The sequence below is a fragment of the Dipteris shenzhenensis genome, chromosome 2 (assembly GCF_047967505.1).
Source record: "Dipteris shenzhenensis isolate YYH24624 ecotype China chromosome 2, Dip_SZ_1.0, whole genome shotgun sequence".
Taxonomy (NCBI): domain Eukaryota; kingdom Viridiplantae; phylum Streptophyta; class Polypodiopsida; order Gleicheniales; family Dipteridaceae; genus Dipteris; species Dipteris shenzhenensis.
Window position 1 is genome coordinate 31,504,156 of NC_141597.1, and position 25,233 is coordinate 31,529,388.

The window sequence follows — 25,233 nt, forward strand, 5'->3', positions numbered from 1 at the left end:
TAGGGTATAGTAGTGACCCTTGAGTACCCCATGCTACAATGACAACTAACAAGGAATCAATGTCCACCCTCCAATTCTTGTCAATGGACATAGGGAATGAAAAACAAATCCTGTATGCTTACTATCCAAGATTGCAAATCTAACTTTGAGAGATTTTGAGAAACTCCCGAAAATCATTATTCTTCCTAGGAAGAGTACTTCCCTTGGCTCTTGTAGATTTTTCTAGATATTCGTCCCACATCTCCTCCCACATCAATATATCCCCCAAATGGCTCTTACCTAATTTGTATATTAGTTTATTGATCTATACTTCCCATTTACCTGTTATAAAGGCCCTTACTCTTAGCAAATCATTCCATACATATAACTTAACCTAGAAAGAAACCTATTTGAAAAGGTTTTTACTTTTCAATGGAGAAATTCAATTGATAGGCTAAAGTTGAAGATTAAGCTTGATGCCTTAACCTACCTAAGGAGAAACCTAATTGAAAAGGCATTTATTTTTCCATGGAGATATTCAATCAATTTCTTAAGTGAAAAGGTGCCCAATTAAGCTAAGGCATACATCCTTTAACCACCCATAGGGTCTTTCCACTAGGCTACTTGAGGATGTTGTAAAATAATATTGTAAAAGGGTTTTACATTCTTACCCCTTGCCTCTATCATCCCTCCCCTCTTGCCTTTTCCACTAAGTAGTATATTTTGAACTTCTTTTTAATTGAGGAGAGATATTTTTAGAATGGATCTCCAAAGTTGAATTCTCTCTCTCCACAAAAGTAATGTTACTTCTCCCATAGATAATCGTGTGCCAAAAACAATTCACACTCTCTTGTTTAACCCATGTGGCCATGTAAAGAATAACATGCTTTGTTTCCCCTGCCCATTGATCTCTCGACTACCATAGGCTCCACACCACTTTTGGCCTATCTTGTGCATAGCTCCAAACATTCAAAGCCAAAAGGTAATGTCCATGAGCATTCATGCTTGCAAGTTTCCATTTCCACCGACTTTCTTGTCATCTTACTATCAACTCATTGGCTAGATGTAAGTCCTTATTGTGCACAACCCTTCGCTCTTGTTACTTTTTGTTTGGAGAAGGAAAGCCATGTTTGGTTGCTTATTTTGCTCTTCATTTTAATTAAATGTAGCTTGCCTCTTTTGTGGATAACGGCTTCAAATACAAGGGATTGGTTTGTGTCAGTGCATTGTTGAGTTGATGTGCACCTTGGCATTGTTTTGGATGACACAAGCAAGAAAAGCTAGGGTAGAGAGGCAAGTAGAAGGGCATGCATGCCTTTTGGAGATGGAGATTGCGATGTCATAAAGTAAGAAGTGGGGGAACATCTATGGGAGCCATATGCGTGTTCTGTGGGAGCATGATGAATTGCGGGAGTGGGTGTTGCAAGAATAAAGAAAGGCTATTCGATGTTTAGCAAATCAGGTGGAGTGAGATGCTATGTGAAACGTGGATAACGGGGGAGGGGGTGAGGGCGAGGGGCAACTACGGGATAAGATGAGCAAATTGAGTCCCTCCTACTAACTACAAACGGTACAGGGTTGTGGAGGGGAGTTGAAGGACAAAGGAATTGGTTTGAAGTACACCTTTCATCGAGGGAAAAATTGTGAGTAGTGAGCCATATTTACTCCAAGATTAAAGGTGGACTTCAGTAGATTCTGGAGTTGTCAAAACGCTTAGGGAGGTTGCAACCACAACTATATGACATGTTAGATTACTGGTGCGATGGAGATAGCGTGTGTGACATTTTACCATGCCCCACAGTTACCCCTGAAATCAAGATTATGGAAGGGGCTGTAAGATGCATGCAGTTTTGGCCGAAGTGAGTGCTGGAAGGAGCAAGGAAGGGACAAGATGAGTGTGGTGAGGTGGTGGGGAGCAGGAGGGCAGGGAGGGACGAGATCGGTGGACTTGTAAGAGGGATGAAACTTGGACTCGTTGTGTGTGAGATGAGGCCATTTGACCGTGAGAGAGAGCAAATAAAAATAAGAAAGTAGTTGGGGGTCATATGAATAGGAAGCACGAGGGGGGGGGGGAATGGGCAAAGGGGAAGGGGGGTGACACGTGGAGGGGTGGTTTGTCATCTGTTGGCAGAGGAGAGAGAGAGCTCCCAAGGCCTGAGGAGGAAATTCTTAATAATAAATAAATAATACTACAAAGACAACAAAGACACCAAAGACAAAAAGGGGAAGTTGATCTCTTGTTTCTGTTCTTCTGCTTTTTATTTCATCATCTTCAACTGATGCTAATGCTGCCCTTCTTCATCTTCTTCATCTTCTTCGTCAAACAACAATCTCCATCTCCATTGCCTCCATCCCTTCCCCCTCCCCGATCGCTCTAGATCCACTCCTCTCCCCTTCCTCTCTCTCAGATCCACCCCCCCTCCCTTTAGATCCCATCCCATCTCCATCTTCTATGCTTTTCAGGTGCTCTGCAACATATTTCGTCGCTGCCTCATTGTTGCCTTCCCCTCTCGCCGCACCACCCCTCCTGCTTTACCCCCGCTGCGCATTGATTTCGCTCAGATCCCTCCCGGCCATGGCTTGGCCCTTGGCCCTTTTGACACATTTCTGAGCATGGATTCTTCCAGCGACGAAGACGAAGAAGAGTTTTTTGAGAGCCTGGAAGATATCCCCTCGTCGTCCGATGCCGAAAGCGGGGGGGAAGAGAAGCGCAACCTCGATGAATCGCCAGCCAGCAAGGACAATCTTTCCAATGGTCAGATGCCGTCTCATATTTCAGTTTCCAGGTACGAGATTTGGAAGAGCAATCCGGGAAGCATTCCTGAGAGGAGACAGCGTTTACTTTCACAGATGGGCTTAAAACCGGAGAGCCAGGATCCTGAGAACACGGTTGTCCTATTGGACGCTGCTCCGCGGGTCGCAGAGCCATCGGCTACAACTTCCACTTTGCAGATGTTGTTTTCTGAATGTAAAGCTAATGGAAATTTTATTGCACCGGGAGGATCAGCTAGGCAGGATTCGTCTTCGTCGGAGGGACGTAAGGATCAGGTAGCCGAAGCCAGAGAAGTTCGGTGGACTATGGTACGTTCCAGATCGGATGGTACATTCCCCAGATTACAGAGCGGGGATAGCACAGAGAGTTGCTCCGGCCGACAGGTTAAGTCCGGAACCACTTCTCCATTGTTGCCTCATAGTGGTCATGACAGACTAGCAGATGGCAGCGGCGCTGTTTTGAGGACTGGTTCCAGCGGTCACGGCCATCCGTCTTCCAAACCTCCCCTTGGAGGAAAGAAGGCAGGCGGGACCGGCCCTTCTATTCCATCAAGTCGTTCCTTCACCGAGGGTTTAGCGGCCCGGAGGTTCCAAGCTTACCGGACCAACTCAGGAACGGCCACGAACGCCAGCTTTCCATTGGATGCAAGAAGCTTAGACGGGGAGTACGATAACGAGGCACCTCAGACATTGTTAAAGAACGGGAGACTGTCCAGAAAATGCAGTGAAGATGCAGAAAACTCAGAGGATGGAGAGATCTTGTGCAGAATAAAGGATCTAGACAGTGGCAAGGAATTTGTAGTGAATGAAGTTGGGAAGGATGGTTTATGGAACAAACTCAAAGAGCTTGATACAGGTAGGGAGCTTACCTTGGAGGAATTTGAGACCTCCTTAGGGCTTTCTCCTATTGTACAGGAAGTCATGAGGAGGGCGAGAGCAGCAGACGACACTGGCGTCAGAGACAATCGGCTGGATACTGGGCCTGGCGCTCAGAAAAAAAAGAGGGGCTGGCTCAAAGTGATAAAAGGAGTTGTAAGAGGCTCCCAAGAGAAAAGGAACCATGGAAGTGGTAGCGACGAGAAGGATGGATCAACAGAGAAGTCTGGCAGGAAGTCTGGATCGGCCACTGATGATAGTCAGGACATTCCTCAACAGACAACAAAACGAATTAAAGTGCATACCCATAGAAAGGCCACAAAGGAGTTTTCGGAGCTGCATCTAAGGCAAGAGATACAAGCTCATCAAGGTGCCATTTGGACAATGAAATTTAGTCTTGATGGTTCTTATCTTGCGACTGCTGGGCAGGATAGAATTGTAAGGGTGTGGGAAGTTTTTGAGCAAAATGAAAGAACCAGACGTTCTCCTGACACGTCTGGAGAGTTGAATGCTGGTGTTGAAAAGTCACCTGTGGATAGTCCCCCTGATAGGCAGAAGGACATGAAGAAAAGTGGCAAGAGTCTCTCCGGGAGGAAAAAAGCCCTAAGCAGCACCTCCCAGCTTCCCAAACTATTTTTTCTTTCACAGATCTCCAAGTGTGAATTCAAGGGTCACACAGAGGACATCTTGGATTTATCATGGTCGCCTTCTCAGGTGTCGTCTCACGTTCTGATTTTTAAGCGAGTGTCATTTATTTCTGAATTCCAGTGTGTTTGCTGATATAGATTTGTATATTCTTGTGAATGTTAATCAGCTTGAACTTGCAGCATTGCACATGTTTTTGTACACTGTAGGTATCACTGTTTGTGCCTGGCCTTGCTGGATGTCATTGGGATGTTTCCCTTTGAAGAGTCTTCTCTCTTTAACATGTATATTTAGACGAGAGTCTTGAATGATAGGAAATACTCAGATATTTTGTTGATGGGAGTTCAACTATCCAAATGCTTTTAATACCAAATTCTCTGTTTGTGCCTGGCCTTGTTGGATGTCTTGGGGCGTTTGAAGAGTCTGATCTCTTTAACATGTATGTTTAGACAAGAGCCTTGAATGAGAGGAATTACCTAGATATTTTGTTGATGGGAGCTCAACTATCTAAATGCTTTTGTTGATGTGTTATTTCTGTTTGGTTTAAACTGAAACCTTGATCTTGCTTGATCAAAGATCTGAAAGTGTAATGTGTTTAGGGCATCCTCTCTTGAAGGACTCTAAGATACATCGTTATGTGGTTATGGCATTGTACCCCTGCTTTGAATAAGACTCAAATTTTCTTTCAGGCGTGATTAAATGTGTTTAGGGGCATCCTCTCTCGTAGGCCTCTAAGCTACATCTGATGGTTATGTGTTATGGCATTGTACCCCTGCTTTGAATAAGACTCAAATTTTCCCATGCTGTAAGGACAAATGTTACTTCTACGTCCTCAGCTCTAAGATACCCTCATTGTCTTTGCAATTTTCTTTTTTCCGTGTGTTATTGAGTTCTTGCACATAAATTTTGTTGTAACTTCACTGAACAAGGTGGATGGGCTGTTTGTATGCGACGTAAAAAAGTCAAGATATTGACTGAATTCTTGTACATTGAATGGAGCAGTCCCTGTTATCATCTTCGATGGATAAAACAGTGCGGCTATGGAGCATTGTGAGCAGCGAATGCCTAAAGATCTTTGCACACAATGATTATGGTAAGCCAAATGCTTTACTGCCGTCATTTGTGACATGGTTAACTCAAGAAAGACCAGCTATTGTCTAACTTCACACATCTGTTTCTTTTGATCTGGTGTAGTAACATGCATTCAGTTCAACCCTGTGGATGATGGGTACTTCATTAGTGGGTCATTGGATGGCAAAGTACGGATCTGGAGCATACAAGAACGGCAAGTTGTTGATTGGGCCGACTTACGTGAGATGGTCACTGCAGCATGTTATACGCCTGATGGACAGGTCTCAGTGGCTGTTCATGTGTGCATGCAGTTGTCTCACAACAGTTTTCAAATATTTTCTATCCTAGTACTTGGAATGATTTCTACTATTAAAGCAATTTTCAGGAACTTATAATTTTAAAAGCAAGGTTGAGGAGCTTCTACTGAATTCTGCCATGGTCCTGAGCAGGGAGCAGTTGTTGGCTCGTATAGGGGCACTTGTCGCTTCTACAAAACATCAGGTATCCATTTATTCCGTCCAAGTCTTCCTAACCGAGGTTAAGTATCTTTGATCGAAGTCAATAATTTGACATACGGCTTTTGAACATAATTAAATAAATGAAAGACTCTAATTATGATCAAATAAATGGTCAATTGGAACTTTGACTTTGGAGTATTTACAACTTGGTGACATCCCCTTGACTTCTATTTAGTTGACCTCAATTGAAAAGCTTCCTTGTAAATATCCAAAAGCTGTGAATGCTTAGACAACTTGTCTTCATCCATCCACTTAGCATCCAAAGCCGAGTAGTTCTTGAATTTTACAAGGTACCTAAAAAATCCCTTGCTCTGGGGGCCTTTGCATACAACATGGTAACTCAATCTGCTCTGGCTGAAGGATCTCCTCCAGCTCATTAGATTCCGGTGGATCCTCTGTTATTGGGTCGGTAGGCTCTGGTCCCTAATATTTCTTTAGAAGACACACATGAAAGGCATTGTGAATACTCCAATGCTCTGGCAGTGCCAATCTGTATACAACCTCATTAATCTCATCTGTAACCCTGAAAGGGCCATAATACCTGGGAGATAACTTTGCATACACTTTTTCTGTGCCCTTAAGCTTGTAGAGCCTAGCTTTTTCGAACTTCAAAAGTACCCAATCCCCTTGCTTGAGATCTAGCTATCTCCTGTGCTTATCTGAACCAACAATCTAATGCTAGCTCAAGTGGAACATGGAAGTGCAAAGAACCTTCAATTTCACTCCAAACTAAGTGCATGAAAGATAGACTGAAATCTATATTACAACATAAAGTACAAGAAAGAAACCTTCGTACATGAGATGCCAAACATGGATATGCTTTTCTTGAGACCTTTCTATGGCTGTCCGAACCTGGCTAAAAGCTGTTTGGAGGTCTTTGACATACTGATCAGCTGCAAATATCTGGTCTTTGGTCCTCAGGAGAGGGGGCAGAATCACTTTTCCATAAATGACCTCAAAGGGGGCTTTCCCTGTAGAGCTGTGAATTTGTATTATTATATGCAAACTCCACCAGTACTAGGTACTTTTCCCAGTCTGATTTGGTCACTGACAATGGACTTAGGCATACCGTGGTGCTTAAAGATCTGTGTCATGAAAACCTTAGCCATATGATCTGCCTTTATAGTTTTGCATACTGGAATGAAATGAGTTTGCTTGTTGAATCTATCAATGATAGTCCAAATCCCATCATTCCCTTATTTTGATCTTGGCAAATAAAAAATGAAGCCCATTGTGATACTTTGCCATGGTGCTTGAGGCACGGGAAGAGGCATAAGTAGGCTAGGTGCCTTCATTCTGTCATCTTTGATCTTCTGACAAGTGAGGCATTCTGTAACAAATTGATTTATATCTTTGTATCTTTTTGCATCGCTGGCGAATCCTGGCAGTAGGTCTTAATCCTTAATCCAAGAAGATTGCACACAGCCTGGGGCTGTCACTAGTAACTACACTTGGCCACATAGTTCCCCATAGCTGTCGCTAGTGCCCAATTAACCTCCTATCTACTCAAAGCAGAAAAGGAAAGCATACAAGAGCTTTCTTTGCTGTCCAGGACTGCCACAACCTATAGTCTCTCACCCTAGGTGCAGCACATATCTGAAAAATCAATCTGTTTTCCATAAGAGAACTTGCACCTCTCTCTGTGGGGTCTAGGGATACTTTCCAATCTCAAGCATAGATACCCGACCCCGGTCTATTCAGCAACGAGGCTGTACCAATCGTGTACCCTGTGCCTAGCAACCACTGTTTATATGTACACTATCTCTTAGGAAAACCAAAGCATTATCTTTATTGAAAGTGTCCTCCATCAAGCATAGCAAAAGAGCATCCATTTCAGTTCCAAAAGGCTTATACTCAGCCTAGGATTGTTGCTAGCAAACCATGCGTGGTCTCATAATCCTCCTATGATTGTATCAACTGCTCACTAAGCCACTGGCATGTCTAAGCAATGGGTGAAAGCATAATGATCAGCCTACCATCGCAGGGAACCTGCACTTGAATTGAAAGCATTCACGATGGGCTATTCTACCAACTAAATCTCTGCAAAACAGCTCATAGCATAGGCTCTTCAACAACCAAGAGCTCAACCAAGCTCATGCTTCAGCTAAAGCATACAAATTCTTTCCACACAGCCACCCAGCTAGCAGCCTGTGCAACCTTGGTATAGTTACTTGTGCACGCAGCCCAAGGCCATAGTAAGTAGCCCGTTCAAGCTGTACGGCACACAGCTCGTACATTGTTCGTATAACTTCCATACGCTGTAGTTATACCCTCCGTACACTATCCATACATACACTTGAAGCAGTCGGTGCAAGCACTGTACAAATGGTCGTATAAAAAGCTTACAATAACTCGTATATCCGTACACTGACTGAAGCCCGTACGTTGGACGTACACAGCCCTTATGTGATCTGTACGTAGATTGTACCAGCCCGTGCACAGTCCGTACACAGCCAACAAATCAACTCTTGCGTGATAACCAATAGGAACCTCGCCATATGGAATTCTTTTTTATCCCAGCCCGTGGGCTTGCACATCGTTGTCTCGATCACCAGCCCTCATCCTTACGTGACAATGCTTTTTCCTGCTGGGTGCTTCCCCAAGCAACCTTGCTAAATTGATCCAAGGCATGGAAAAAGGCCACGTGGCATCCCCCGGCCCCCCCCCCTCCCCTGCCTTCTCTAGTGGGGCAATTTTAAAGGCCAACCAATGACTAACTTAAACCACTAAGGTTATTTTGCCCCCTGTTTGGGGCAAAACCCCAAAATTGAACCCCAAGGCACAATTCCCTAGGGAAAACTTGCACGCTTTGCAACCCAAGGCCTTGCCTGCTTTATTTCTCGGGGTCTAGCCCACATGCAAGCCAACATGCATGTGCTAAAATTCACGCCCTCGTGACATCATGATTCTATCTCATCCTGTCTTCTGCTTCTAATCACAAGTTTTCAACCTTTCTAGAAATTTGTTGCTTTTCAATATTTCTATAATGAATTTTTACTAGCAAGTTCATTGCCTATCCTGTAGTGTGATTTTGTGAAATCTTTAATCGTTGAATGATATGGAATGTGATAGTCTTGTTGCATAGCACAATCCAAAAAATATGAGTCAATTGCTATTTGTTAAGAGTACGAGGCTCAATGCCCCATACGATCCTCCATATTAGGAGGACAAAAGGGGCTTGACACCTGCAATACCGTCAGGGTTTGGGGCAGAGGCTGCCCCTGGCTCGAGAGGAGAGAAGCAAGAGGAGAGGCTAAAGGCAAAAACAACACAACTTTGACATTTTTTCTGCAATGTTAATCTATGTTTTATGTTTTGTTTTTTTTGGGAGGGGGGGTCTGTCGTTCAGAATATTAGTACGCTACAAAAAACAATCTCTTGTTTGGACATTAGAACCTAATTGTTTGTCTAGTAATCTTGGCTCACTCTCATGGCAGTCTTATGGGTTTGCACCTTTTGTGCAACAGGAAACAAATTGCAACTTGACACAACTTTTGAAGTGAAAAGTAAAAGTAAGCGGTCTCAGGGGAAGAAGATAACTGGATTCCAGGTATTTATTTCATTCCTGCATATTTTGTAGTAGATAACAGACACACCCCCACCCTTTCTCCCCAAAAAGAAGAAGGGAGAAGTAGAAGAAAACAATGGAAACAGTTAGGACAAGTTTTTTCAATAAGGCTAGGAGGTATGCAAATGTCAGTTTGTGACCTGTTGTTCATTGCAGTTTATTCCTGGGGATCAGGACAAAGTCTTGATCACATCAAGTGATTCACGCATTCGTGTATACGATGGTACTGAAATCAGCTCAAAGTATAAAGGTAATGTACATTTCTCCTGTCATTAGGCAGAGATTTCTCTTACTATGGAAGCCTTCCTAGTGATTTCAAGTAAAACTTGACATCGTATATTTGCCTTCAGGGTGTTGTTTTGTTCTGGTATCAAATTCTTATATAAAGCACCATATTGCTGAACAGATTCAAGGGAATATGTTTGAACAACTACCCAAAAATTGAATTTCTTACTGCTCTTTGGGACTCTAAGCTCATCTTTATTAGCCTTACTTGAGATTTATAGTTGCCATGTTCTTTGTCTCTTTTTGATGGAGCTGCTGTGGATGCTTTTGGAAATAAAGTTGAACACCAGACATTTCTTTTTTCTGGTTCTCGGTTACTGGATGCTGTTTTGCTGTTTTACTTCAGCCATAGATTTTGGCTGTAATTATAGCTGGCCACCTTGCTGAGAGACCGGTCCTTTTGCAGGTGAATTTCCTCCACGAGGATGCAAGTCACCAAGTGGTTAGTGATACTGTGTGCCTTGCAGAAACCGGCTTGTCCTTTAGCTCTTTTCTGATTAGTCGTAGGCCACTGGCTGATTTTTACCTCCATGCCCATCCCAAATAGCTTGGAAATCAGGGCTGACCATGATTGTTCTGTAGTTTCCCAGTTGCTCGTGGTCCCTCTTATTGAGTGGTTTGATCCAATCTTCTGTGCATGAGATTCCTCAAGGATGCTGTGTTAAACATGTCACATATCCTTCTAACTGCTGCCCATTTAAGCATTTCTGCATATAGGTGCTGCAGATCAGCAGCCTTGCGATTTGCGATATTGTCCTCAGAGGAAAGAGATGCAGTCACAAGGTCATTACCAACAATACAGGTCAGTTTGTTACATCCCTGGCCAACCATGGGTTGCCAGTAGTAGCCCAAGGGTGATTGGAGACCCTAGAGGGCACGGTGGTTAGCCTAGGTGGAAGGCCCTATGGCTAAGGTTCAGAACTACTAATTGGATTAGAGCTCTAAAGGGTAAAAATAATTCATGATATGTGTAAACGTGGCCTATATATTGGCATGAGGGCTTGGGCCATGGGCATTCGTTGATCAGTACCTAGATTGTGGATCTTGGCCATGGGCATGGAAGGTATGCCTCACTGTGGGACATGGATGTCTACTGGGCTAGGGTCAGGTATAGACCTTACCCATGACTTCTATGTGCTTGAGGATGAGCCAGAAGAGTTAAATAGCTGGGATGGTGATGATTGTGGCTCGGTTCCTAGTCTCTGGTTTGGTGAAGATGATCATGGTAACTGACTCGGAAATGGAATTGTTTCAGTGGTCTCAGAGCAGGTCTTCACCACAAGAACTGGAGTTAACGGACGAAGCTTTCTTGTTGTGAGTGGTTTTGTATTTCTTGGTTGTCCTTCATGCTTGAGAAGATTAAGAAACTTTGGAAGCTATGTTTTTCTGCTATATAGTCTCTTCTTGTAAAACCTACTTGTAGAATTGGCCTCGAAGCAATGGAGGAATGTTTGCGTTTTATTGTGTTGGTGTGGATTCCAGAGTGAGTGGTTGCAGACCCGGAGATAGCTGGTTATGAGCGTGCAATAGAAAGCTTTTTGTCTACTGTGTGATGTAGATTATCCTGCCATAAATTATGGCATCTGCATCAGTTGGGCATCCTGACTTCCAAAACCCATGTGGGTCACAGGCGCCAAGCAGTGGCCTTATATAATAATGTATCTGTCAGGCATCGAGAGCTTAGATACGGTCATGATAGGGTAATAGTCTACTGCACATTAAGAACCATGCAATAGATAACTTATTAAAGTTCTTGGATCCTAGAGATGCAGGTAGACATGTTGCGTGGACGCGAATAAGGTGTGTCAGACTGGGTGGTAGGCCTTGGGGCTGCGTGTAAACAGGTGGTGAAAGCTGCGAATCAAGGATCTATGCTTTATTGCCTTGCTTTATCGCTTTGCTTTATTTAGGCCCAAATAGGAGCCTGCTGCCGAATTTCAGCTGCAGTAGTTGCCTCAAGTCTGCGGCAGAGCAGCAGGGACTATAAAGTGTGACAAGAAACATTTCTAGATTTTGCCAGGAGCTTTGTCTAGAAACGGGTTTTAAAAATGTATTTTATATGAATTATGTGTAAAACAGAAATAATTATCTTCAAATTCTCTCTCTATCTTTGAAAAGAGCTCTCAAATACACATATACACATTGAGCACTCTCAAAAGAGTCATTTTCTCTTTTATTTTCTGTGTAGATTTTTGGTCTTTAGACCTACAAAAGTTCCAAATTTGTTTGATTGGACTGTTGGAAAGGTCACCTCCCCATCTGTAAGCCCCCATATGAGGAGAGCATGGGGGAGGGAGACCTAGGGCATGTGCCCAAAGGACTCACGGTGGAGAGGGGGCTGCCACATGGGCAGCACCTCACAGGGAGAGGGCTAAATGGGCAGCACAGCAGCCTGGCAGAGGCGCCTCAAGGACTCTGCATAAAGGATGGAACAGGCCCCTTACAGAGATGCACAGGAGGGCGGACTGAGGCGAATGTGGCGCAGCCAAGGCACACACGTGTGGGCAGTACAGGGTGCCAGAAAGGGGCGCAGCAGAGGCGGGTGTACCAGCAGCAGGGTCGGTCATCCTGGTTGAGCTGGTTGGGCTGGTTGGAGCCAGCCAACCAAGCCTTATATAGGCAGACAGAAGGGGCTTGGACCCTGCCTTGGAAGCAGGGCTGAAGCCCTTGGAGTGTGGGCCAAAGGCCCTGGAAAAGAGGGCCCTAAAAGGGGCTGCCTACAGCATGTATTCCTGCAGACCAGGGTCGGCCCAAACAGACCCTGAAGCCGGGCAGTTTGGGTTGGCTATTTTGTGTAGGGCTTTGCCCTATAAAAGGGGGCCCTAGGGGCCTCCATAATCATTCCTTGGAGCAGCCCTCAGGACCGCAGACAGGAGCAGCAAAGGGGGAGCCTTAGGCCTACATTCAGGAGGACAAGGCGACCTAGGATAAGCTGCAGACTGAGCTAGAGTGGCTGCCCGCTTCCGGACAGCAAGGTGGAAGGGATCTAGACAGAGAGTCTACATATGCTCGAGGTGGAGCACGCGGGCTCAAAGATCTAGAAGTGCCAAGCTTGTAGTTGAACCTTTTGGTATTGTATCCTGTCCTAGTTTCTGGACGAACGGAAATATAAAGTGTTGCTTCTATATTTGTCTCTGAGCATTGTCTATTTATTGGCTTGCACATCTATGCACTTAAGTTAAGAAGTTTGTGATTCCACACCCCACATCACACTGTGTGAGCTCCTGGGCATTACTATAAGTCTTCCGCTGTGCGTACCCTCTGTTGGGTCATTGTGATTCCACACCCCACATCACACTGTGTGAGCTCCTGGGCATTACTATAAGTCTTCCGCTGTGCGTACCCTCTGTTGGGTCATTTCTAACATGGACAGATTCTAGTCTTACAAAGGTATATATATGAACTCTCAAAAGAGTCAAGACACAAGTGACAACCTGTACTAGGGCGTTTTGCCCAATGCATTGGCATTTTGCCCGTTTCGGCGAAATGTTTCGTCTAGAAATGTTTCTAAGTGTTTCGCTTGCTAGAAACATGTTTTTTGGTTACACTGGGACTATAAGGCCTCAGGCACAGACCAGCTGCATACAGAAAAGAGAATTTGCAGAAGCGGAAGCCCATAAACTATGATGGTCAAATTGCACATAACAGGTCAGATTCCTGCACAAACATGCAGTGAGTCCAGACCGTATACAGAGTTTGGCCAGCTAGGGCTGCGTTTAATTCGCAGAACAGAATTTAGCAGTGGTTTGTGGAGCTTGAGGGTTCAAAGGTCTTGGCAGTGTTATGCAAATTATTTGACTATGCAGTTTGGGACGTAGTGGGCTGAACGCAAACCAAAAGGCTGATTGCATGTCGAAGCATCGATGCAGATCAGTCGCTAGTAGACTAGGGAACTACATGAGAGAGCCATTTCAGGTTGTGCACGATTTGGGACGCCTAGAGACCAGTCTACGAGATCTCTCAACTGTGTGACAATCCAAGGTAATGTGGCAGACTTCTTGGCAAAGACCAGATGATGGTTGAGTGGTATTAGACTTGTAGTCTAGTGTAGGAGTTAGAGTAGAGGTGAGGACATCGTGTGTGCATGATGCCATCGATAGTGCTTAGTGCACTATGTGGAGCTTTTAAAGTTCTTGGTTATAGTTGCAAACAAGCGAAGTTATTGGGATGCACGAACTGTGCATGGCAAAGCCTTAGAGTCAAATCGGTAGCACTTGTGCGTGTGCATAGAATGTGCTAGCTGGCATAGGCATTGATAAAGCTGCACAATGCATGGTGAGCATAGGCAGCCTAAGGCCCGAGCAATCGGTTGGATAGAGAAGCACACGTCCTAGATGGTTATGTTGTGTTAGCATGAGCATTGGCACTTTGGCGGAACCCACACAAAAGTGCAAAGCTTGCAAAAGCAAGATCATAGCAAATCATCGTCATATCCTAAGTCTTTTGTAGTATGACGCACATTGGCAATCATAAGATCCCGCAATGAAGGCTTGGGTTTAGGTATGCTTTCTAAAATTATGTATTAAGTAATCGGTTTGAGTTTTTGGGTTCTGTGTGGATGGTGTAATTGATAGATGGCTCAACAGAGGTACGTAGGAACCTTGTAGATTTAGCCTTGTTGACGATGTGGCAATAACAAAGGCACTCCGAGGATTGAAAACCACAATGCAAGGATTATGATGATGTTAAATCATGCATGGATAATACATGACACCACATCCTATAACGTTTTCTTTTAAATATAGGAATTGAAAGATAGTGGTCACATGAAAACTGAATCTTATTCCTAGACCCATGAAATGAATTTATGGTAAGGATAAAGCAAGAATCTTATAGATTCTCGGATGCCTATCTTTGTGAAGCATTGTCATTGAGTAGATTAGGAAAACTTAGCCAATATGACTAGCATCCATTAGAATAGACTTAATGAATTCTTGTGGTGGCTTGGGACAATGTACTGACCTAATGAGAAGTTCAGTATATAAAGTAGAGATTAAAGTCTGTAGATACTTATGAAAACATTAAGTTGAAATTCATTCATTGGAAAAATATGGAAAACAAGTTAAACGTTCTAATTGACATTAAGAGAAGTTTTCCTAGATAGACAAGTGTTTGGCTCTCTATTCGAAAACCACAAAGATAATAAAAAGTTTATGGTTTCCTTATTAATTCCAAACATTGGGAATAGGTTTTTTGCATAAGAAGCTATGTAGGGATTCTAGGGAATGAGTTGGAGTAGATGAGTATTGGGTATTTCTAAAATGAGTTTTATCCTTGAATGTGATATTGATTTGAGGAATCAATTTTTTGTTGCAATCCTCAAATACTTTTGAAATGCTTGAAGTATGTTAATTGAATTATTGTTATAATGGATCTTTTCTTTTAGCATGTTTTGCCTTTTTGAGGTCTCAAATAAAGATTTTGAAAACAAAAGCTAGTTTTGGTAAGAGGTATTACACATTGTTTAAATATGTACTTCCAAAGATTTATAGCTGCTTATGCTTGGGCGCTGATGACGACATAAACGTTGCTTTGCTTGCTAAGTATGTCTAGCTTTGTTTTTCAAAAAATTTTGTGACCTCAAATTTTCTTTTCTCTCATTTTCTCTTTTATTTTCTTTGTAAAATTTTGGTCTTGAGAACAACAAAAATCTGAATTTGTAAGATTGGATATATTCTAGTCTTACAAAGGCATATGAAATAGTAAAATTTTCGCCAAAGTTGATTTTATATGTTACCATTCTTAGATTGAACGATGTAAAACCAAGAGGTAATCTAGTCACTTGAATGGAAATATGAAATGGACTACTCTAGACCAATTCACTTGCTATAACCTCTAGTGTGTCCCTTAGTTATGAAAGAAATATCTCCATGGTAATTGGTAGAAGGTTATCTTGGACAATTGAGAAGAGGATATAAGGGATAGTTTGAAGGAGAGTCATGGGACTTACAAAATCGATAAAATTGAAATATCTACTTGTCAAGTATTAGAATTGGATACTACAAGTTGACTAGTGACATAGTTGGTGACCAAAGCTTGAAGTTGATTGGACACTTCAAACAAGGAGTTTCTGGGAAGGGAACTGGGTATTATCTTGATTTGTCATACCTAAATTGTTGGGCAACTACTAAGGATAGATCATACCAGAGAAATGTCGAGGGCATATGTTAGGAGAGGTACATCCCTTGATTATACTAAGCATGTACAGCTGTAGTCCATAGCTTGGTAATACTTAGATAAGAACTTTAGTGCAAATCTTTGATATCCCTAGGTTGTAGAAGAAACGGAGCAATATGCAAATGCGGTAGGTGATGTGTATATAATGGAGTAATATGCAAATGCGGTAGGTGATGTGTATATAAAAAGAAAAGCTATCAAAATAGCTGGAGGAAGAGCAAGATGAACTTTGATAGTGACATCTTTGGTTGGGATATAAGGGTGTGTGTATTGATGCCTGTAGATTATGTGAGATTTGGAAGGTATCCTATGTTATCCCCATGATATTGGTTAGATTTTGCTCTTTGTCATGTTGGACTTAGAATGCTATCTTTTTAGAATTCATCTACTTTGTTTCTATGTACAAAGAATTATGTTGTTATCTGTAGATGAATTGAAAGATCGACTATATTTCATATGGGAATCTAGGATTAAGATGACATGACATAGAATGCTTTGATCAACTACAGGCCTTAGTTGAATCTATGGGAATCTAGGATTAAGATGACATGACATAGAATGCTTTGATCAGCTACATGCCTTAGTTGAATCTGTGGTTGATAACGACTCAGTCTATAACCTAAACATTTTCATAGGGATGACTTACGGCGGTATGGGATGCCGGAAGGATTGGTTAGGATTTATTTATGAAATGCCAATTAACTTTCAGAAGTTTAAGGATTTGGGAATAAAGTCAGGATTCATGTGTTGTCTTCAAAAGCTTACTCACTAGGAGAATGGCCATTGATTACTATCCATCTTTTGACCAATCGCTGCTAACTCTTCTTCTCCCATTATCATGGTGAACAGCTCGTTTTGAAGCATGATGATTATCCCAATGTTTTTAGTTTCATAAAGATATTGTAGGATCTTCCATGCTTCATGTGCTATACCTGCCAACTGCAATCATCCCGATAATCATAAAGAAAGAAAGAAGGAAGCTTATTGTCATCTACAATAGACCAAGTGGACTATGAGACTGAAAAAAAACCAAATACAATGAAAGTGAAAATGTCAACAATGCCAAGTCAATAAAGCTGAGCGCTTGAGATGAGGTGGATTGTTTGGCGAAGTGTTTCCATGGATTTTGTGGTAGTTTTATTTCAAACCTTTCGTGTGCATGATGCAATTCTTGTAATTGTTGACCGACTCACCAAATTGGCTAGATTCTTACCTATAGAAGAGACTGTTACATCCATTCAGCTCGCTCTTTTGTTTGTTGATAAGCTATTTAGCCTGTATGGCTTGCCGGCTGAAAAAGTCAGTGTGAGAGTGCTGAGTTTACTATGCATTTGTCGTGGGCTGTGTTCCAGAAATTGGATACTCAGCTCAGCATGAGTTCTGCTGAGTATCCAGAGTCGGATGGAAAGACTGAGCGGGTCGATTGGACTTTGGAAGACATGCTGAGAGCTTAGGTCTCCCTAAGGTAGTCTCTTTGGGAAGCTTGGAATATATGTTCAGCTAATCTAGTTGAAGAGAGAATTACCAGCTCCAAGAGAGAGGTTTTCCCTATTGATTTATGAGGGTGCAAATACCTTGAGGGTGGAAGTATGTTATATCCCTGGCTAACCATGGGTTGCGAGTAGCTAACCCAAGGATTAGGGGAGAACCTAGATGGCAAGGCTATTAGCCTAGGGTGCCCTAGCACTAAGGTTAAGAATAACCATCTAGGTAGAGCTTAGCATTCATGATGTATATAGTTAGTGTGTCCTATGAGGGCTTGGGCCGTGGGCATTCATTGATCAGTACTTGGATTGTGTATCTTGGCTATGGGCATGGCAGGCTGGCAAGCTAGTTCAATGCCTCCCGATTTGGAGGGTATGTCCGTGGTATCGGATGCGGATGTCTTTTGGGCTAGGTCAGGCCATAGATCATATCCGTGACCTCTATGCCTCGGAAGAGCTCTATGTTGGGTGATGAGTTTTAGAAGTCTTTGGTTTGGTGATGATTACGGTGATAGCTGACTCGAGGATGGAGTCGTTTTATAGCTCATTTGCAGCATTGGGCTGTTTTAACCCATATTTCTATTTGTATCTAGTGCAGCAAGAGCAGCCATGCCGGAGACATTGTGGACCTCCTCGTTGCCCATGTATTTATTCGGGTGTATCCTGGTTGCCCCTTGCTCTATGAATCATTTGGTGTTCTTGCTGTTCCATTGTGGACCTTCTCGTTACCCATGTGGTTATTCGTGTGTACCACTTGCTCTGTGAATTATTTGAATGGTTATTGTTGTTTCTAATTTCATGATAATGATGACCTTTGATCGAGCGTTCTTCTAATACTCTGTGTCTAGGGGCTCCTTGTTTTTTGGTTATGCATAGTATGGCAAGTTCTGATGTACTTTGTTGTTGAGATGAGGGCTTTTTCATCCGCCAGGACCAGCCCAAATATGGGCTTGAAAGTGGGTAATCTGGTGGTGAGTCTTTCGTTTAATTTTTCTATCATTGTGGTGCATTTCCCAATGAGCTTGTGCTTAAGGAATCATGAGATGCTGCTGCTAGTATTTCTTATTTTCTAGATTTTCCTCAGTACTAATGGAGGTTAGCAATAATCTTGAGGAACAGGAGTCGAGTAGAAAGTCTTAGCTTTCATCCTTGTCAATGCAATGATCTGCTTCCAAATCCTTGCTGCTGGAATTAAATTGGTATCTTCTTTATGTCTTAAACAAGCACTTTCTGCATTACGTCTCTGCTCAAGCAGCCTTGTTCTCAGGACTCGATCACGAAGTATAAAAGCCTCCAGATCGTTTTTATTCAGCTCTTGCCCACCTGCAATGTCACTTGCAAACTGTATCAGGTGCACCGTGCCATTTTCTATGAATCTTTGGAAAATCAAGCGCATTGTCTGGCTCACTGAAGTTAAAAGTTCAGCATTGATCATAGCTTGTTGACAACGCTAACACACGAAAGAAACGCTGAAACAGAAGGAGAGGAACTTGTAGTGTGTTTCAGGAATGGTTGTTGAAGACTTGAATATATTTGTGCAGACCTACGGCATCTTTCTAATAGCTGAGATAGATCCACACACACACACACACACACACACACACATATATATATATATATATATATATAGAGAGAGAGAGAGAGAGAGAGAGAGAGGATATGATATGATTGTATTGAAGTCCTCATGAGACCCTTCAGGATCTATGGGACTACTGATCACTATCAACAAATAATGATCTTTTACACCTGGTGAAAGAAAATACCATAAACTTGCTATTTAGCCAGTACTTGTTGAGCTAGCTTGTGTGCTAATCCAAATACTTTGTTGTGGTGTTCCAAAACTTCTTTTAGATAGCTTCCTAGCTTTGTAGCTGGCTGATCTAATAGATTTTTCAGTTTGCCTCTGTTGTCATCATATCTTTCTTCAAAGTGTGCATAGGCCCGGTATCTTAGGAGTACGTGCTGTTCATTTTGCACCTCCCTTTGGGGCAGATTTTGCATATACTTTCTTCCCTTGGGACCCTAGGTCTTGCCCACCTTTCCTTCTCCACTTCTAGATCATGTGAGCTGGTTCTCATTTTGCATATTAGATGCCTTTTAAACATTGATATGTCTTCCCCACGGTATTTTTGCATCCCATAGCTGTCCATAGGATCAATCTCCCGTTTGTAGAATACTTTGTTGCAGTGTTCCAAAACTTCTTTTAGATAGCTTCCTAGCTTTGTAGCTGGCTGATCTAATAGATTTTTCAGATTGCCTCTGTTGTCATCATATCTTTCTTCAAAGTGTGCATAGGCCCGGTATCTTAGGAGTACGTGCTGTTCATTTTGCACCTCCCTATGGGGCAGATTTTGCATATACTTTCTTCCCTTGGGACCCTAGGTCTTGCCCACCTTTCCTTCTCCACTTCTAGATCATGTGAGCTGGTTCTCATTTTGCATATTAGATGCCTTCTAAACATTGATATGTCTTCCCCACGGTATTTTTGCATCCCATAGCTGTCCATAGGATCAATCTCCTGTTTGTAGAAACTGCATTTTTGCCCCTGGGTCTTGCCATAGTTTTGGTAGCATCTTCTGTGTCACTAACCCCCTAATCTCAGATGTGTTCTCTGGTATATCAGCACGTGCTTTACCCCATAATTCCATCCATTTCTTCTTGTCTCAGTGCCACTCCAATGGTTTGTGTAGCTTCCAATGCCTTGTGAAGTTGTGAGGTATTCTGCTAGCATCCAGCTTCTCAACTTTGTAGAAGCCAGCCATGAATTGGCATAATGCCTTCCGTTTGAGAGGTATCATATCTGTCTCAGCCAGTAGGATGGGATAGGGTGTCTAAGCCTTAAACCCCAATTTCATTATGAGAAATCTCTTGGGTAGAGTTTCTATTCTGTTCCAGTAGGTCCTAGAGAGACCGGGAGCCCATGCTGGACACCCATAAGGGATCACTGTTTGTTCAAGAATTATATATATATATATATATACATACGTACGTACGTACGTACGTATGTACGTATGCGGATGGATGGATGGATGGATGGATGGAGAGAGAGAGAGACAGATTAATTCTTTTTGCAAATTGGAATTGAGAGAGAGAGAGAGAGAGAGAGAGAGAGAGAGATTAATTCTTTTTGCAAATTGGAATTGTACAGGTTTCCGTAACACAAACAGCCAAATTTCAGCATCATTTAGTTCGGATGGGAGATACATTATCTGTGCAAGTGAAGATTCTCGTGTCTATATCTGGAATTATCACAATTCAAATTTTGGGCATCCGAAGGGAAAGTCAGGATCATATGAAGATTTTTCTGCTCGGCATGTTCTAGTAGCAATACCCTGGCCTGGAATGGGTCTGCAGCCCACAAAAGCAAACTTTGGGGAAAGAAAGCTTTCAAAGAAGAGTGATTCACCATTGGTATGCAAGGAAAGTCCAAACGCTTCAGATAGGAAGGTTGTCAATGGTGGCAGCCCACCTGTGAGTGAGCATTTGGATCAGGGCATTGAATTTTCTTGCCAAGTATCCCCTTGTGAGACGAAATCAGTCTCTGATGGTGTGTCAAATTTGGTAACCCATGAGAATGGCAGGGAAGTTATGCCCACTGGATTGCAGGACAGTTCTAGGATGGACGTGTTGTCTCCAGAATGTCATCGAGCTGGCTGTCTTGGTCATGATAACCCATCATCCTCTTTGTCAAGTGGGATAAGCTTCACTTCATGTTCTCTTTCAGATAGCTACTTAGAAGGCTGCTCGGGGAGTTCCATATTCTCAAAAGGTGCACCAATGCAACAAGTTGGAAGTCATGGATTTTTCTCTGACAGCAAAGGGTCTGCAACTTGGCCCGAAGAGAAGCTTCCTCTTGTTCAGCAGGTTCCTAATATCAATATGGTTGATAACCTCAGGACGAGTGACACGGAGGAAGGTCGTAATGAGAAAATTACCTATGCCATGCCGTCAGCATGGGGTTTGGTCATTGTTACTGCTGGTTTGGAAGGAGAAATTCGGGCATTCCAAAATTATAGCTTGCCTGTTCGACTTTGAGTCAATGTCCTTGCTATGTGACATTATGCGAGCTCGTGATGTGAGGCAATCTTCAGCTTGAAATCTAAGTTCTGTAGAAAAGTCTGTATTGCCATCGTGAGTGGCCTGTTGTATTTTTTAATCCACTGGGGCTATAAATTGAAAGGCTCCAGTGGGTTATCAATTAAGGATGATAAAGGCTTCATAAATTTTAATGTAAAGCCATTGCTAAGTGCTTCGCAGCTGAGTTTTATGATGTGTCAAATAAAAGGTAAGCTGTGTCTATTGGTGGGTTCTGGTTGCTTGTAAGATTGCTATGCTTTGGCGTGTGCCTTGATCTGTACAACTATTTTATGGTGTAGAATGTGCTGGTCTGCATACTGAGTGAGGACAGAAGTGCGAGTTACCTAGAATGCTCTGGTTAATGCTTCGAGAAGTCTTTGGCTATTAGTTTTGAAGTAATTAAAATGATTGAATCGAAGAAAAAACATGAATTGTACTTAAAATCACGAATTGAGTAATAAAGGTCCAATTTCCTTCTTTGCCAATAGTGGCAGTATTCCATTTTCTATTCCCTTTTTTCTCTCGCATTCTTGTAGATTTTTGAATTCTAGATTTTTATTGATGTGAAAAACAAGCTAATCAAGCACAATATAAAAGTATCTATGTTTGGGTATGTAATGAAACATGAAATACCTTTCTTAATCTTATTTCTTTTCAAAAGATAGTGCACGAGGCCTTTGATACACAAAGGCTTCTTTTTCCTTGCATTGTATCACAATTAGCAACTTGTACACTAGAAAATAACATCTTACATGGAAGATATTGACATGTGTTGATGTGCTTAATATAATATTTTCATACAAAAGCATTTGAAGAGCAAGATACAAGTAATGTGTTGACACTAAATGACTATGCTTTAACTAAACCTCCACCCCAACTTGAGCTACTATGACCTAGTGCATAGGATCCTTCGGGCTACCTTTTGTAATGATTATAGAGATGGGCCTAGATACCTACTATTTAAGGTGGATTAAGGCACGATTTTGTCCCATTACTATAGTAACAGTCTAAAATACAAGGTGGTATATTTCATTAGTTATAACATTAGAGATTTGATGTTTACATCTAGGATCGTGCCTCTAGCATGTAGGGGTCTGAATGGGTGTCTCGCTTTGGGAGCCAAGCCCTAAAAAAGTCTTCTAATGTGAAAGTGGGATATACAGATGCGAGTGTCTATTGCGCATTTTAACTTCACACACGTAGCATCCACATGCGAGTATGGGCATCCTTGTTTCCCAATGGCACATTCAGCATCCGATTGACTTGAGACTTTGCAAGACAATATAAACCAGTTACTCTAACACTTGTGAAAATTTTGGTGGTGATCCGATGGTGGGACATATGGATGTCATTGTCTTATGTCTATTTTTCCTTGACATACAAATGATCCACATGTGGATCGGGACAAATTGCCTTTGAGGTAGCGCATTGAGCACCAGATGCACCTAACCCTTTTCGTGGAGATTAAAACCACCTCTTTTAAGATATGTGCAAAGGTTGGTGCCGATCTAACTGCGGGATAAACGGATGCCAGTGTCCGTTGCACATTTTTCACTCACATACGTAGCGTCCACATGCAAACAAGGGCATTCTTGTTTGCTAGTGGTACATTTGACATCCAATGCACTTGAGATTTTGCAAGGACATCAAAACCAATTAGTGTAAGACTTGTGCAAAATTTAGGGCTGATCTGATGGTGGGACATGTGGATGTCCTTGTCCGATTTATATTTTTCCTTGACATACGTATGATCACATGTGGTATGGGGCAAACTGTGTTCCTTGGAGCACAAATAGTATCAGATGCACCTGACCCTTTGCAAGGACATTAAAACCACTTCTTTTAAGACTCGTGCAAATTCTCGTACCGATTCAACTGTAGGATATATGGATGTCAGTGTCCGTTGTGCATTTTTCCTTCATATCACCTAGCATCCACATGTAAATTTGGGCATTCTTGTTTTGATGTGGCAAATCTGTGAGCATCCGATGCACTTAAGAGTTTGCAAGGACATAAAGAACATTTAGTTTGACACTTGTGCAAATTTTAGTCCTGATCTGATGCTGGGACATATCCTTGTCCGATGTGTATATTTCCTTGACATACATATGATTCGCATGTCGATGGGGACAAACTGCCTCCTAAACCCTAAACCCTAAATGCTAAATCCTAAATCCTAAGCCCTCAACCCCAAACCAAAAATCCTAACCTTAAAGCCTAAATCGTAAACCATAAATCCTAACCCTAGACCTTTAACACTAAACGCTAAACCCTAAATCCCAAACCCTAAACTCGAAATTCTAAACGCTAAACGCTAAACGCTAAACCCTAAACCCTAGATCCTAAACCCTAAACCTTAAACCCTAAACCCTGAATGTTAAATCCTAAACGCTAAACCTTAAACTCTAAACCCTAAACCCTCAACCCGAACTCCTAAACCCTAAACCCTAAACCCTAAACTCTAAACCCTAAATTCCAAACCCTAAACCCTAAACCCTAAATGCTAAACCCTAAACCCTAAACGCTAAACCGCGGAATGGGACAAACTACCTTCCTTGGAGCACAAACAGTACCAGATGCAACTGTCCCTTTGCAAGGAAATAAAAACCACTTGTTTTAAGACTTGTGCAAAGTTTGGTGCCGATTCAACGGTGGGGTATACAGATGTCAATGTTTTTTGCGCATTTTTTCTTCATATACACAGGATTTTACATTCGAATATGAGCAATGTTGTTCCCCAGTGTCACATCCGGCATCCGATGCACCTTACACTTTGCAAGGACATTAAAACAAATTGTTTTAAGACCCTTGCAAAGTTTGGTGTTGATGCGACACTCATCAATGCTAAGATAATAGTAGATAAAATGTACGGTTGGTTGAAATTGAGTGGAATTGGTTTTGAATGGTTATATTTGGATCTTGCTCTTTGTTGTAACTCAAAAGCACACCGTAGGATATATATCTGTAAAGCTTAAATTATAATTTGTGAGTTAAATACCAAAACATGCCTTGCATCTACTATCATCCATGTTTAATAAAGAAGACTTGAATTGTTTAATAGGTTCAAGAGACACTATATGATTCTATATATGGATCATATATATCTTTTGCGTATCTCATATATACATATATGGTTCTTTCTATATATGATTCATTATTTTCTATTTGTTGTAACTCTAAAGCTAGGACATATACATATAGCTTATGCACACAACCACCAACCCACTCCATCTCCTCTTTTCTATCTATGTATGCCTATGTCTACGTATGCCTTTCTCTATGTATGCTTATGTCTATGTAAGATGAGGCTCAGCTGCCCAAGGACTGGAAGATGGTATGATTACCTTCTTCTAGAGCATCTCCTGAACAGCTTTATTAATGCACTCAATTTGCTTTGGTGGTCCACATTGACGAGCCGTCTTGATTGGAAAAGCAGCCTCTGTTTGAATTGAATGGTGTACAGAATGTTCACACCATGGATTCAAGATTCATTGAATCGGATGGCGAGCCCGAGCATATCATGTCACTACTAGGATGACTCTGCTAGGGTATAACTCGGGGTTCCTATACCTACCATATAGCTATGCTAATTTGAAGCTAATTTTAGTCGATTGTACAGTTAAAAGGGGGGGGCGGGGGTTTGTGGGGGAAAATCAAGAAACTACACTAATTTGAAGCTAATTTTAGTCGATTGTAGAGTTAAAGGGGGGGGGGCGGGGGCTTGTGGGGGAAAATCAAGAAACTACTCTAATTTGAAGCTAATTTTAGTCAATTGCAGAGT

General features: G+C 42.1%; 1 protein-coding gene across 1 annotated transcript; it reads left to right on the forward strand.

Annotated features, from left to right (window-relative positions):
• The first annotated feature begins 2,274 nt into the window (after positions 1 to 2,274).
• On the forward strand, positions 2,275 to 21,584 carry LOC147904623 (uncharacterized). Its single transcript, XM_087387655.1, has 7 exons — positions 2,275 to 4,341; positions 5,275 to 5,365; positions 5,467 to 5,624; positions 5,793 to 5,844; positions 9,329 to 9,411; positions 9,586 to 9,679; positions 20,524 to 21,584. The coding sequence occupies exons 1-7, from the start codon at positions 2,593 to 2,595 to the stop codon at positions 21,408 to 21,410; spliced, it is 3,114 nt and encodes a 1,037-aa protein (XP_087243781.1). The 5' UTR covers positions 2,275 to 2,592; the 3' UTR covers positions 21,411 to 21,584.
• The last annotated feature ends 3,649 nt before the right edge of the window (positions 21,585 to 25,233 follow it).

Excerpts from the sequence above, each read along its gene's own strand:
- LOC147904623 (XM_087387655.1), top strand. The coding sequence starts at position 2,593 with ATGGATTCTTCCAGCGACGAAGACGAAGAAGAGTTTTTTGAGAGCCTG. Across the intron at positions 5,625-5,792 it reads GTTATACGCCTGATGGACAG|GGAGCAGTTGTTGGCTCGTA; the intron begins GTCTCAGTGGCT and ends GGTCCTGAGCAG. Across the intron at positions 9,680-20,523 it reads AATCAGCTCAAAGTATAAAG|GTTTCCGTAACACAAACAGC; the intron begins GTAATGTACATT and ends GGAATTGTACAG.